At 43.4% G+C, this 14,198-nt stretch overlaps 1 protein-coding gene and 3 non-coding genes across 7 annotated transcripts; all 4 read left to right on the top strand.

Annotated features, from left to right (window-relative positions):
• Positions 1-660: 660 nt before the first annotated feature.
• atg16l1 (ATG16 autophagy related 16-like 1 (S. cerevisiae)) lies at positions 661-13,465 on the top strand. 4 transcript variants are annotated; one of them, XM_044033079.1, is made up of 20 exons: positions 661-835; positions 2,061-2,172; positions 2,406-2,499; positions 2,655-2,760; positions 4,891-4,964; positions 5,515-5,584; positions 5,990-6,171; positions 6,247-6,312; positions 8,807-8,884; positions 9,044-9,103; positions 9,269-9,374; positions 9,875-9,980; positions 10,300-10,370; positions 10,467-10,538; positions 11,320-11,440; positions 11,522-11,627; positions 11,710-11,859; positions 12,199-12,246; positions 12,331-12,432; positions 13,230-13,465. In XM_044033079.1, the coding sequence occupies exons 2-20, from the start codon at positions 2,067-2,069 to the stop codon at positions 13,321-13,323; spliced, it is 1,812 nt and encodes a 603-aa protein (XP_043889014.1). In that variant the 5' UTR covers positions 661-835; positions 2,061-2,066; the 3' UTR covers positions 13,324-13,465. The 4 variants fall into 4 exon arrangements, with proteins under 4 accessions (XP_043889014.1, XP_043889017.1, XP_043889016.1 ...); XM_044033080.1 differs by having other exon boundaries at positions 662-835; positions 9,272-9,374; XM_044033082.1 differs by lacking the exon at positions 9,044-9,103 and having other exon boundaries at positions 9,272-9,374.
• Positions 5,649-5,919, top strand: LOC122774055. Its single transcript, XR_006360955.1, has one exon.
• Positions 9,516-9,785, top strand: LOC122774056. Its single transcript, XR_006360956.1, has one exon.
• LOC122774057 lies at positions 10,704-10,976 on the top strand. The gene has a single exon (XR_006360957.1).
• Positions 13,466-14,198: the final 733 nt, after the last annotated feature.

Genomic DNA, 14,198 nt, shown 5'->3' with positions numbered 1-14,198 from the left:
GTGTGCTGGAAAGATGAACATTATAGAAGGAGAATAACAAGAGGAGTTTCTTATTTACAAGGAAAAAATGGACAGACTCCAAACCAAATTTTTATTTTACAGGTGCAAGACCAATATGCAAGTATAAGTGGGCCCCAATTAATTACTTAATTATTATTATTAATTTAACAATTAATTTAGTAGTAATTCAATATCTTTGTTTCTTACTTGGAATTTAAAATGCATACACACACCTGCCTTTGTTCTGTCAATATATTTGTGTCAATACATTTCCACAACAGAGAATATTCAGTGTAAATGTATAATATACTGAACATAATAATATCCACCCATCCATCTCAGCTGACATATGTGCGATAGGCAAGGTACACCCTCGCCTATCGCGTGAATATAATAATATAACATATAATAACAATAAATGAATCACAAAAGTAGTAAATAACAAAACCTAAGGCTTTGTTTTATTTGATTGGTCATATTTTCTCAAGCGGACAATGGACAATGATCTGAGCAGAAAGTATGTACTATCTTTATTGGTCTATTAAAAGCGTTCATCATGACCTCATACAAATCCAGTTGGTGTCCAGACCGAGCTGATTAACATCAAAGAGCATCAATGAGGAACTAAAGCCAGTGCCTCCTATTTAGACCCGGACGGATTTTCGCCAAACCTCTTTCGGAAGTGAGTCGTAAGAGCCAAGATGGCGCAGGGTTGGATCGAGTTAGCGGAAGAAGCTGCTGTCGATTAACGAAATAAGTGGACCCGTTACACATCGACAGCAGCAGCGACATCAACGGTGACGCTCAGGCGAAACGAGCCGTATCGCTGAATCCGGTAAGGGTCGTCAGTTATACTCTTACCTCCTGTAAAGCTCCACAACTAGCTGCTCCGTTAGCTTGCTAACATGTCGAGTCACGGGCGGTTGTACGCCGTAAAACGGTCTGGTAGCAGTTAATCGGAGCTGCGACACGGAGTAGCCAACGTGATAAATCACGTGTGACGATCAGTTCCCGAAATCATCGCTTTGTTTTTAGCTTTTTTTTTTACCCGATGTGTGTCGCGGTCCCTCCCTCAGCGTGTGCTATTGAGCTAAACGCAGTTATGACTGCTGCTGTTTTCGTTTATCTGATGTTTATCAACGTCACCATGGTGTTGATTTATAATCAGTCGTTTACAGGTTCTTAATACGCTTCAGAGTCAGTCAGATCGGTGACTGGGTTTTAAACCCTCTAATTCATAATACGTTACCGCGTTTGTGTGTACGAGTGGAGCGTACCCGTGAGAATGCATTCAGGGAACCCCATCATTTTCATCAATTCCACAAACACCACATGCATGCACCCTCCAAAAGCCTCCTTGTGGTATTGTAGCTACTATAAATTAGGCAGCCATCAACTGGTAAAGTCTGGAAATGCACATACATGTTCCAGTTATAATGCATGTTTTCCTCTAGGTATAAGGCAATCATTTTGATGATATATTATCGTCACAATTACTCATGCAATACAATAAGCGATGTGCCAGGACAAGTATTAGTATATTAAATGACAAATTAAGATTCTCTTAAGTAAACAGTTCCTGGTAGTTTCCCTACTGCTCAAATGAAAGGGAGTACAGCGTGCTAATGGTGGGGAAAGCTACGTTAAGTGATGCCCCATCCACGGTCAATACATAGAATGTTTGCACTTTGTTCTGTAGGTTGTTTAACTTTTCACCAACATTTAGTTTTCTTCAGTTAGTTATTATTGTGTATTGTATTGTATCTTCTATATTACAGTATATTGATTGTGATAGTATTAGCATCATGGACCACACATCGTATTGTGAGATACCTTGTGAATGAATATAAGCTACTGTATCTTTTCTAACTCTAATCAATATAAAGTTTCACCTGCTTTTGTATTTGTGTACTAAATAAGAAGTGCAACAATCAACCCATTATTTTTTTAACTGACTGTGCTGCAGTTGGCACACAGTGATCGGAACACATCAATCCAACCATCCCAAATTGTTGTGGTAAAGGAGACAGTCCCTGTAAAATACAATGTGTATGTGTCAGGTGGTGATGGCGGAGCGGCTGGTGGAATGTGCGTGGAAGAGACACGTGTCGGAACAGCTGAAGCACAGAGACCGAGTGCAGAGACACGCCTTTGAGGAAATTGTCCACCACTGTGAGTTTGCACTAACACATATACAGTCAGGTTCAGGTGTTTTATTATCGCACATGTACCATCTTCTATGGTCACATGCTTACACTGTTGCATAGCATTATGTTACTGTGAACAGCTCACATCCTGTCCTGTGAGGGAACATTACATGCTGAATCAGCACAGATTAATGCCATGACTCGGCACACACAGACCTGCTGACTGGCACATACACTAACTACTGAGTCATGTTTCAGATCATAGACTACTTGAGAAGTCTGACCTCCAGACTGTCCTGACAGAGCGATACCAGAGTGACAAATATGATGTCCAGAGGGGACATGAGACCAGGTGAGACACTGTTGAGTTTACAGGGCAACCTCATTTCCTTTTACCCTAAAGGCTTCAAAAACATGTTTGGAAAATAAAGTGATGCAGAAAATGAACGATTGTAACATAGTGCAGCGTGATCCTGAATGTTTCTCCACTCCATCTGTGTCTGCTAGTTCTGGGGCGGACGCAAGTCGCAACGATGCTTTGCAGCAGGAGATGGCTCAGATGAGAATCAAACATCAGGAGGAACTAACGGAGCTACATAAGAAGCGGGGAGAGGTTAGTACAGCTGTTTAATTCTTACCTCACAAATGTGTAAATTGACCAACCATTGCTGCACTGAGCTTCCATGATGTGCTGTTGCATGGCCAATAGTTCCCTGGTACAAGGAAATTGCTATGTAGATGATGGTAAATACACATTTACATTGGAGCATTTATCAGACACTTTTATCCAAAGCAACTTACAAGAGAGTAGAGTTCGCAACGGGCCTGAAAATTACAACCCGCCCGGACCCGACCCGACCCGGCCTGGCCTGACACACCAGTATGAATTGTCCACCCAGACCCGGCCTGAAATACATTTTCCCATTGATTGAAGCATGGTGTTTTATTTGCAGCGGGAGCAGGTCGTGTCATCTCCTGGCTCGCGTCATCTGGGTCCTCTGGTACCGCTGCTGTGCAGTTAACAGACGGGACTTCACATACTGTTATACATTTGTCCTTTTGGTCAGTGGCAGCATCCCCAACTGGTTGAATTTCAGCCACAGGAATGTTGCGACTTTGTGGAGTGGTGCGCAAAACCGGTGCGCATGCCGTTGACGCTTGGCTGCGCTCGGCTGCGCTCTGTGCAGTATCGTTGGCATTTTGCTGGCAGTGATGTCTAAGTCGTTCTGCCCATAGCAGCACAAGATGCCAAGTGGGATATTTGTCTCCCTCCAGGTTACACTGAGCATCATGGAAGGGCTCCAAAAATGACACCAACATGCCCAAAGTGTCGGGTTACGCACTCAGCGGCATCAGGTCTGCCCCGCTCCAGATTTACTCTTCACCACACGTGAACAGCAATGATTCACAACAAACAACATATAATTTACAACCTGCAAGAAATGTGTTTTTTGCGCGGGGGAAAAAAAGGAAGCCTGACCCGACCCGCCTGATTTTCTGATTTTTTTTTTTGGCCCGAACCCACATGTCCGGTCGGGTTTGTCAGGCCGACCCGTTGAGAACTCTACAAGAGAGGAATAAGCTACATAGAAGAAGTCTTAGAACACATTACAGTGAATATAAATTATAAAACAGACCAGACCTTTTTAAAAGCTTTCCGTGGTACGTCTCTGATCAGTTGTTCTGGTTGAGTCCAAGGTGGCAGCACAGGGAGAGAGAGAATAATCAGACTGTATCACGTTCATCTTCTTTTGGAGTGAGAAAGCATAATAACTGTCAAAGCTGAGCAGCTAATCTGGGGGGGGGGGCGCTCTCGCGTTCCCACAGGTGCCACGAGTAAGCCAACCTGTCCACCGAGGCAACAGCAGTGACTAATGGGTAGAAGCATAAGATGTAAGGCACAACCTCAATATTGCAATTAAGGAATGGCAGTGACATTCAGCACAGAGGGTGGAGTGGCTCAGTGGTTGAGACTGGTACTCTATGTGCGAAAAACATCATTGTCGCAAGTTCGATTCCACCCCTCGCTGATTGTACTCAATTCCATTGTAAGTCGCTTTGGATAAAAGCGTCTGCTAAATGTAATGTAATGTAATGTAATGTAATGTAATGTAAAAGCACAGGAAGTGATGTCCTCCACACCTATATTCTGAGTAAAAGACTGTCGGCTTAAACATGCGTTATAAAGAGATGCTTTAAATATGTCACGTGATCAAACTGTTATCAGTTCCACTGTTGAAACAAACATTCACAGCAACTTTTTTCTCCTGCCTAATAAAAGTCCCACTTTAATTGGGGATGGGAATTGGTTTCAGTCCGATAGACTAATGGCAAAAGCTGGGCTGTTTTGTGTCTGGAGAACAATATTTGGAGAATTATGTCTTTGAAATGATACAGCACAAATGTCTTAATAGCTTCATAATTCATAAATGTTCGAGAAAGACTAATATCGATATCGGTAGATACTTTTAATCCTCATTGATGGTAATGTAGAAAAAAAATGTAAGCTTTAAATTTCCTTTGGCTTGTGATGGTACTTATGGTAATACATAATGTGTGTTAGACATGAGGCAATATGATAATGGTTGTAATGATGATCCTGATCAAAATAATTGTGATTCACAATACTATTGCAATAATTGTAGACATATACTTATTTTGTTTGAATACATTTATGAGAGCAGTAAAGGTGCAATAAAACGTAACCTGTTCTTTTGTTTGTTTGTTCGTGTGTGTGTCGCAGCTTGCTCAGAGTGTGATCGAACTGAACAACCAGATTCAACTGAAGGACAAAGAGATCCAGAGCAATGAAGCCAAGTCAGTATGACACTGTGTGTGAGTGAGGGAGAGCTGCTTTAATTGGGCTTGTTTTCTTCCCTTTTTTGTTTTGATCGTTTTAGTGATTTCTTCAAAAAGACAATGGTTATTACTTGAAGAAGTCATGATGTTGTCTCTGGAAAAAATATCTAAATTTAAAAAAACCTAAGGTTTTTACGATCACAGCTCTCTGTACTTCATGTCATACTAGACGGATGGAAAAATAATCTCTAAAAAGGCTCCACCCACATTGACACGTTAATTTACATCTGTCGTCTCTATAGTTGTTGGTATTGATAAGCAGAACTGGTATCAGTGTTGATAGAAATCCAAATGATACCATTCCTACTTGTGATGGGTCTGACCCCTTTGTCACGCTGAACTGCCCTGTGGTTGGTCAGATACTCCCGTGACATTCAGAAGCTCTCCCTCTCTCTGATCACTGATTTACTGTACATTATGATGATTTATGGAAGTATTTGACTTGATAATGTGAAAAATATTGTGACTATTAAAGCTTTAAAGGTAAAAAAAAAATCCCCCCCCCCAGGTTAAGTGAGTATCAGCAGCAGATCGATAACCTTGAGGGCGACTGTCGGGAACTCAGGAACTACCTGCAGGTATGAAGGCACTTGGACCAATTGCACACAGAACATTTTTGGAAAAGGTGATGATGATTATAAAGGTCAGTGATGAACAGTAAAAGGTCTGATTACCCACAATCCCCTCCTGCTGCCCTCTGGCTCCCAGCAGCACCTGCTCTCTCTTCCATCATTGCTCTAGTGAGGCAGTGGTGGTATCAGGAGCTGCTGACACGCAGGAAGTGACATCACAGTGTGAGTCTGTACAGAGATCCTATAGGCTCAGAGTGATTGACATCCAACAGAACCAATCAGCAAGGAGTGTCAGGCTGAGGAGGAGGAGGGAGCTGATCTCAAGTTTTCAACCTGAGACCATTTTCATAATCATCATCATCATCCTCATCACTTTCTCTACTGAGCTGCTTACTTCCGGTGTCCCTGCAGGACCTGGAGCGAGCCAATCAGACGCTAAAGGACGAGTATGACGCCCTGCAGATCACTTTTGCCGCCCTGGAGGGCAAACTGAGGAAGACAACAGAGGACAACCAGGAATTGGTCTCACGCTGGATGGCCGAGAAGGCTCAGGAAGCCAACCGGCTAAACGCCGAGAACGAGAAGGAAGGCAGGTAGGCTGTGCACCTGAAGGAGGCAGGGCCTGATGGACACGCCTCCTCTGACACTTGCAGGCAACTGTGTTTCAGACGCAGACAGGCTAAACTACAGAAGGAGCTGGCAGATGCTGCCAAGGAGCCGCTGCCCATTGAGCCGTGAGTATCCGCACCGAAATGCCACTTTGTACACATAGACACACCATCTTACAGTGCTCAGCGTAAATGAGTACACCCCCTTCGAAAAGTACCATTTTAAACAATATCTCAATGAAAACAAAAACAATTTGCAAAATGTTGACAAGACTAAGTTTTATTTAACATCTGTTTAAGTTATAACTTGAAAGTAAGGATAATAATATAACTTAGAGAACAAAATTTATAGTTTTACTCAAATTGGGGTGGTGCAAAAATGAGTACACCCCACTGAAAGTCTCTGTAGCAAGGCTAAATTTTAGACTACAAATGTCCAATTTAACAATAATCAACCACAGGTGAGTCTAACTATTCATCACACATGTGTCCAGCAGACAGTTGACTATAAACCCCTTCCCATTTCATGTTGTTAGCAATGGCACCACATGGAAGAGAAATGTCTCAAGATTTGAGAAAGAAAATAATTTCTTTACACCACAAAGGTGAAGGCTACAAGAAGATCAGCAAAGCTTTACTTATCAGTCAGAATACTGTAGCAAAAGTGGTAGAAAAATTTAAAAAAGATGGAACTGCAACCATCTCACAGAGACGTCCAGGTCGTCCACGGACGTTAACACCTCGACAGGAGCATCTCCTGATGAGAAGGGTCAAAGAAAATCGGCATGCAAGTTCACTGCAGTTATCCAAGGAAGTAGAAAGCCAAACTGGGGTGACTATTTCCCGTGACACAATATGGCATACACTGCAGAGGAATGGCATGCATGGGTGCCGTCCCAACGGAAACCTCTCCTAAAGCCCAGGCACATAAAAGCCTGCCTAGAGTTTGCCAGGGCCCATGCTGACAAAGATGAAGACTACTGGGACTCTGTACTTTGGAGTGATGAGACCAAGATAAATGTTTTTGGAACTGATGGCTTCAAAACTGTATGGCGTCGCAAAGGTGAGGAATTCAAAGAAAAATGCATGGTGCCTACAGTGAAACATGGTGGGGGCAGTGTCCTTATGTGGGGTTGCATGAGTGCTGCTGGTGTCTGGGAGCTGTGTTTCATTGATGGCATCATGAATTCACAGATGTTTTGCTCTATACTGAAAGAAAAGATGCTACCATCACTCCGTGCCTTTGGTCGTAGTGCACTTTTCCAACATGACAATGATCCTAAACACACATCGAAGGCCACTGTTGGATTTCTGAAGAAGAACAGGGTAAAAGTGATTCAGTGGCCAAGTATGTCTCCTGATCTGAACCCAATTAAACACCTATGGGGAATTCTGAAGAGTTGAGGATTACTCTCCATCGAGCATCCAGTCTCTAAAAGAGATAATTCTTGAATGGAAAAAGATTGATGTAGCAAAATGTTTCCAACTTGTTCATTCCATGCCTAGAAGACTTGGTGCTGTCATTAAAAATCATGGAGGCCATACAAAGTACTAGATTTAGTCGTTTTTGTTGTGGGGTGTACTCATTTTTGCATCGCCCTTATTTCAGTAAAACTGAAAAATGTGTAATCTAAGTTATGTTATTGAACTTACTTTCATGTTTTAAGTTTAACAGATGTTATATAAACTTATATATATTCAACATTTTGAAAATAGTTTTTGTGTTCATTGAGATATTGTTTAAAATAGTACTTTTCAAAGGGGGTGTACTCATTTACGCTGAGCACTGTATAACATGACACTGAGATGTGTTCAGGTACATAATGATGTGTTCATGGCGTCACCTCCAGATGTTTTCAGTGTTCTCGTGCATTCATTGTGGTACATTAAGCATGTTAGATGTAGTTTTGTTAACAAAAGTGGTCAATAAACATGGGCAGCTGTCCTCTCCTTCTGAAGATGATGTCACTTGCAGATGCCATAACCACTAGTGATGCGCGGGTCAGGATTATTTCCAACCCGCGGGTCCCGCATTTATTTAATCATTTGACCCGCTCCATCCCTCACGCACAACCGCATCTATTTTCACACCCCGCCCCACCGCTATTAAATGCATGTTAAATATGTCATTGAATAAGGCTTTTATTCTGTCTGACAGATGTGCTTGAAAACAGCCCATAGAGTGGCACTGGAAACGACAAATTAAAATCTTAATAAAAATCTATCTATCTCTATCTCTATCTATCTATTTATCAGTTGCTGTCGTCTACTGCATTAACTACCTCACAGAAATTGTCCCAGACATGAGATTTAGCAGCTTGCCCTCTGTATTCTCCCAACCGCAATCTTTCCCTCACTTCTTCTTCCATCTACCCGCTTCTTTTGGTTTGTTGTGGCCGCTACTTGCCACTTTTGTGACATCAGGTCGCAGGTGGATTTACCAGACATATTTAATCCTTCATGTCCCCCGACCCGCCAATAAAGTGACCATTTCTTGACCCGACCCGCGGGTTACGGGTCAGCCTACGCATCACTAATCACCACTGAACCCGAGAAGTGTCTCACTTTAGGTATGGTTGAGTCACGAACAAGTCTGTACTGACCCGCTTTGTCTGCTCAGGGATGACGACATTGAGGTCCTGGACCCAGGGAAGGGAGGAGAGGCATCACCCAACAGACCACTTAGCAGGACACCCAGGTGAGACACGCCTCCACCACCCGTCCTGTTTCAGCTGCTGAGTCATCGGGAGAGTCATCGTAGACGAGTGATTCTTGTGTATTTGTCTTTCTGTATGATTTCTCTGGTGTCTTTAATGACTAGCCAGCTGATGTGTTTCATCTTTTGATTGGTTTGTAGTAAGAAAATATCTCAGCCACCCCCTGGTGGTCTCCTAGACTCCATCTCCAACATCTTTGGGTACGTAGCTAAGATGTCATTTGGCCTAGGGTTTAGGGTTAAGTCTGTCCTGGTCTCTGGTTGTTCTGGACCATCTATGATGACCAGTCAGTCCCCGTCTTACAGATTGTGGCCATTTTGTTCACGTTACTTTTGGTGGTTGATTGACAGTGCTTTCTCTCTCAGCAGACGTCGATCAACAAACTCATTCAGCACTTCACCCGAAAACACGGAGACACCGTCGGGAGTGTGCGCGGATGTTCGAGTCCCATCCACTGCTCTGCACGTCTTTGTAAGTCACGATGTCCACAGAGGAACACGTCACATGTCTTCGTCACTACAGATGTTCTAATCGTATCGCATCTCATGTCCTCATGTCATGACTTACCTCATTTATCAGGTAATGCTACATTCATTGACCTCTGAGGTCAAAGGTCAGTGATGAAATGTAAAAGGTCTGATTACCCACAATCCCCTCCTGCTGCCATCTGGCCCCCAGCAGCCCCTGCTCTCTCTTCCATCATTGCTATAGTGGGCAGTGGGTGGTCCCAGGAGCTGCTGACACACAGGACGTAAAGTCACAGAGTCTGTACAGAGATCCGATAGACTCAGAGTGATGACTGACATCCAACAGAACCAATCAGCAAGGAGTGTCAGGCTAAGGAGGGGGAGGGAACTGATCTCAAGTTTTCAACCTGAGACCTCTTGAAAGAGAGTCCTAAAGTCTGTATTTGGAGTCTACTTTACTGTGACATTGTGTGTATGTGTGTGTGTGTGTGTGTGTGTTTTCAGGAAGCACATGAAGGCGAGGTGAACGCAGTCAGGTTCAGCCCTGGCTCTCGTCTCCTGGCAACAGGAGGGATGGACCGCAGGGTGAAGCTGTGGGAGGTTGTTGCAGGTAAGGGCACCGTGGAAATACTGAAATGTATTAACTAACAGAATGTAAATATCAAAATCACAGGTTGTAAAAGTCCCGAATGAGACACAGGAGGGGGGGAAAGCAAACGGGACACTTGTTTTTGGTGTGTGATACAGTTGGCAGACAAACACTGAAGGTCTCATTGTGTTATCAGCACATGTGTTGTCTGCAATAAATGTGACGCTGTCAGACGCTGGTATTGACATTTGTCTTGAGTAATTCAATCATGTCCCGATTCAATAACAACAGTAAGTGATCAGAACTTGCCTATTTCTCACAGTGTTATCTCCCCTCTCAGGTCGTTGTGAGTGTAAAGGAGCTTTAACTGGCAGTAACGCGGGAATCACCAGCATCGAGTTTGATAGTGCTGTAAGTCTGCATCCTCATTTTGTTTCTTTCTTTATTAATGTGTGTTTTTGTTTTCTGTGTTTTGACTCCTGCTCTAACATGCTGTCATGTCTTCAGGGTTCGTACCTGCTTGCTGCCTCAAATGATTTTGCTAGTCGCATCTGGACAGTGGACGACTACAGACTGAGGGTGAGTTTGTGACTTCCCACTGAAATCAATGGCAGTCTCCACATTTTGACACAGTGAAACCTTCATGGTTCACACACACACACACACAGTTATAACTATATAAGAAATTAAATCATAGGGCTGAAAACGACTGCAGAGACGGGAACCGTTCGTCTTTGCTCTGTTGGTCAATGATGTCATGTAAAAGGTCTGATTTCAGCTCCTCCCCCCTCAGCCGCCATCTTGGCTCCCAGCAGCCTCTGTTCTCTCCCATCCTGCTCTAGTGAGGCAGCGGTGGTCCCAGGGGTTGCTGACACACAGGATGTGACCTCACGGTTCAAGTCTATACCAAGATCCTATAGGCTCAGTGATGACTGACATCCAACAGAACCAATCAGCAAGGAGTGTCAGGCTGAGGGGGCGGGGTCTGAGACATGATCTCACCGTGTTACTGAGGCCACAATCGGTGACAGTTGACCGTCTCATGTACATGAGAGCAGAAGACTGACCCATTGCATCAGGAGAGTCGGGTAGAATTCAGTAACGAGCCTGTAAAAGTAAAATAAGGTGACCAATAAGAGATTCCTCGGCTGAATTATACACATAAGAGGAGACGGCATTGAAGAGGCAAATCCATGTCACATCAATAGTAAAATAAAGAACCTGTTTAAGGAGAATTATAGTTGCAAAGAAACAGTAACGTAAAGAAGAGCCAATTCAAGTAAATTAAGTATAAAAGATTGAACTAAAGGCAGCTGAACAGCAGCTGCTAATGGTACTTTTGTGCATCTCTCTCTTCCAGCACACCCTGACAGGTCACAGTGGGAAGGTTCTTTCAGCTCGTTTCCTATTGGACAACGCACGCATCGTTTCTGGAAGCTACGACCGAACTCTTAAACTGTGGGACCTGCGCAGCAAAGTTTGTACGTGCTTGGTCTGTTGTGTTGTTCACTTTATGTTTGTTCTGAGAGGAAATGACATCACTGCTGTGGTCACCTGTGCAGGTATGAAAACGGTGTTTGCTGGCTCCAGCTGTAACGATATTGTGTGTACAGAGCAGTGTGTGATGAGTGGACACTTTGACAAGAAGGTTCGATTCTGGGACATCAGGTGAGATGTAAACAAATAGATAAATTAAAAAGTGATGTTTTTCTTATTTGTTTTTATATATTTATTTGTTGTTGCCTCCCAGAGCAGAGAGCATCGTCAGGGACCTGGAGCTTCAGGGCAGAGTCACATCTCTGGATCTGAACCACGACAGAACTGAGCTGCTCACCTGCTCCAGAGACGATGTCATCAAGATCATTGACCTGCGCACCAATGCCATCAGACAAACCCTCAGGTCTGTGTGTGTCTGTTAGTGTGTTGAGAGGGCTGTACTTTTAGAGTCTGTTTAATAGAGCCAGGCTTTCCTTGTGTGAGCTGGCTCAATAAAAACCAAACCCCCCAGCTGCTCATTTTAGTCAGGATGCATATGTTATTAATGGAGATTGGACCCTGGTCAGAACTAGTTTATAATCGCAGTGCAAGTTGCCACGGTGATCTTGCTAGATCTAACTTTAAAAAAAAAAAAATCTCTAACACACTAATCTTGCTTTATAGTCCAGCCCACAGGTGTACTTCATACACATACGTGAGTATCAGGTGTTTTCTCCAACACTGTATTTTTGTGTGTTTTCAGAGCTCAGGGCTTTAAGTGTGGAGCTGATTGGACCAGAGTCACCTTCAGGTGAGTTCTCTACATCGTTTTATTCAAGTGACCTCTGACCTGTGGTCAGGTGACCTGCTGACAAGTCTCTGTCCTGTGTTTCAGTCCAGACGGTAGTTATGTGGCAGGAGGATCAGCTGATGGCGCGCTGTATGTGTGGAATGTCCTGACGGGGAAGGTGGACCGGACTCTGGACCGGAACCACAAGTAAGGGACAAACTGACCCGGTCACGTGATGTAGAAACAAGTTTGTGTGCCGGGAAGCTGGTCACATCAAATCGGTTGTATTTGTATCGCTCTAAATCATAGCGATACATCTTGACTTAAGTAAGGTGAAGATGCAAGAATTACAATGTTATTGAGAGAAAGAGAAATCTAACAGTTCACACAGTAAACAAACACGCGAAGAAATCTCCAGCAGAACCAGGCTTGGAGTGGGAACGGGATCTCAAAGTGGTTGATGGTAGTAGTGATGATACCAGTGATCAACTTGCTGAGAAACGGACTAAATACAGATCAGGTACTTTACTGGGTTCTCAGGCCCCTGCACTGGAGAAGGGTGATTTGTTTTTGTGTTTTAATGGTTGTGCTTGAAGTGCACATGAACTGCAAACTCATCTGTGAAATGACATCAAAGCTCATAATGTAGTGTTTTGCTGCATTGTAAATGTGAGTACAGTGCTGTCAGCCTCATGTTCCCTTGCATTTGCTCCATTATACAGACTCATGTGCACACCATCTGTGAATCCATGATTCATTTCCAATTAGTTTTGTGACTCTTGAAGCCACAACTGGTATCTTCCTTATGAAGATGCTCATGAAGTCCTCGGTCAGGGTTAAAGGAAAATATTGTCACAACCTGTGCTTATTCAGATTTGTTTAGCTATTATAATAAAATATAGGATGTTCTATTATGTGTCTATTATTAGACTGTCTCTCCAGCCAACATGAAATTCTTCTACCTTAATGGATCAGATCTAATCTTCACGTCCTCTCTTCTGCAGCTCTGCCATAAACGCAGTGTCGTGGTCGCCATCAGGAGCCTTTGTGGCGAGTGTGGAGAAAGGCAGCAAGGCCATTCTGTGGTCTGACATGTGATTGGCTGAAATATGTTCAATCGAATGAGACAGAGACTCTAATGCTACCACATGCTGATGACGTTTACCTGTTACCTGTTTTTAACTGAAGTGTCCTAATGTCGTCATGGAGACAAGACTGGTTAATAAAATGTCCAAGAACAGACAGTTTATGTGCGTGTATGTCGCCATGAAACTTCCTGGACATGTCTGAAATAACAAAGGCACATAACTGAAGAGCAGTTGCCACCTGTCCTGTGGTGACATTTTTGCACATGGGATGTCACAGGTAAAACCTGGATCAGTTTATTTCTTCTGTCACTGTGCAGGCACTGTTGTTTGTGTGTCATATCAATGCAGTTTCAAAAAGGCAAATTAAAGCGATGGTTTTAAGGTACTGACAGGACTGTGTCTCTTTGTAAACTGCCTGCTCTGCTACATTTAAGTTCACAGAATATCAGTATTTTACATTGTGGCACACAAGTGTCGTTGGTCCACTGCTGCCACCACCCATCAGTAAGTTGGAATACATTAGTTTATGAAATCTGGTTTACCTCAGTGGCACAAATAAGGCAGCAGTAGATCTGTGTTCCAATGCTGTAAAATTGCTGGTTTTCTCAACGGACTTTTGTGCAGGGGAGTGGGTGGTTTTGCAAAGTGACACAAACTTAAGTTTGCTGTTAGAAAAGGGGAAAGATGATGCAGTGAACATATTCTTAAGCGGTCATAGATTTAATGCTTCAGTGCAGTATCTCTATTGCCCCCCTGTGGACTTCAGGATAATTACCAAAACACAGCCGCGTCAAGGCGTACCTCTTCAATCCCCAACTCTCCTATGATATGCCAATGTTTCCTTGTGCAAGACACTAAACCCTAAATTGCTCCTGACTGGTGTGC

Source organism: Solea senegalensis, linkage group LG8, assembly GCF_019176455.1.
Source record: "Solea senegalensis isolate Sse05_10M linkage group LG8, IFAPA_SoseM_1, whole genome shotgun sequence".
Classification (NCBI taxonomy): Eukaryota; Metazoa; Chordata; class Actinopteri; order Pleuronectiformes; family Soleidae; genus Solea; species Solea senegalensis.
The sequence above is the reverse complement of the archived record's forward strand: the minus strand, read 5'-3'. Positions and strand labels throughout refer to the sequence as shown.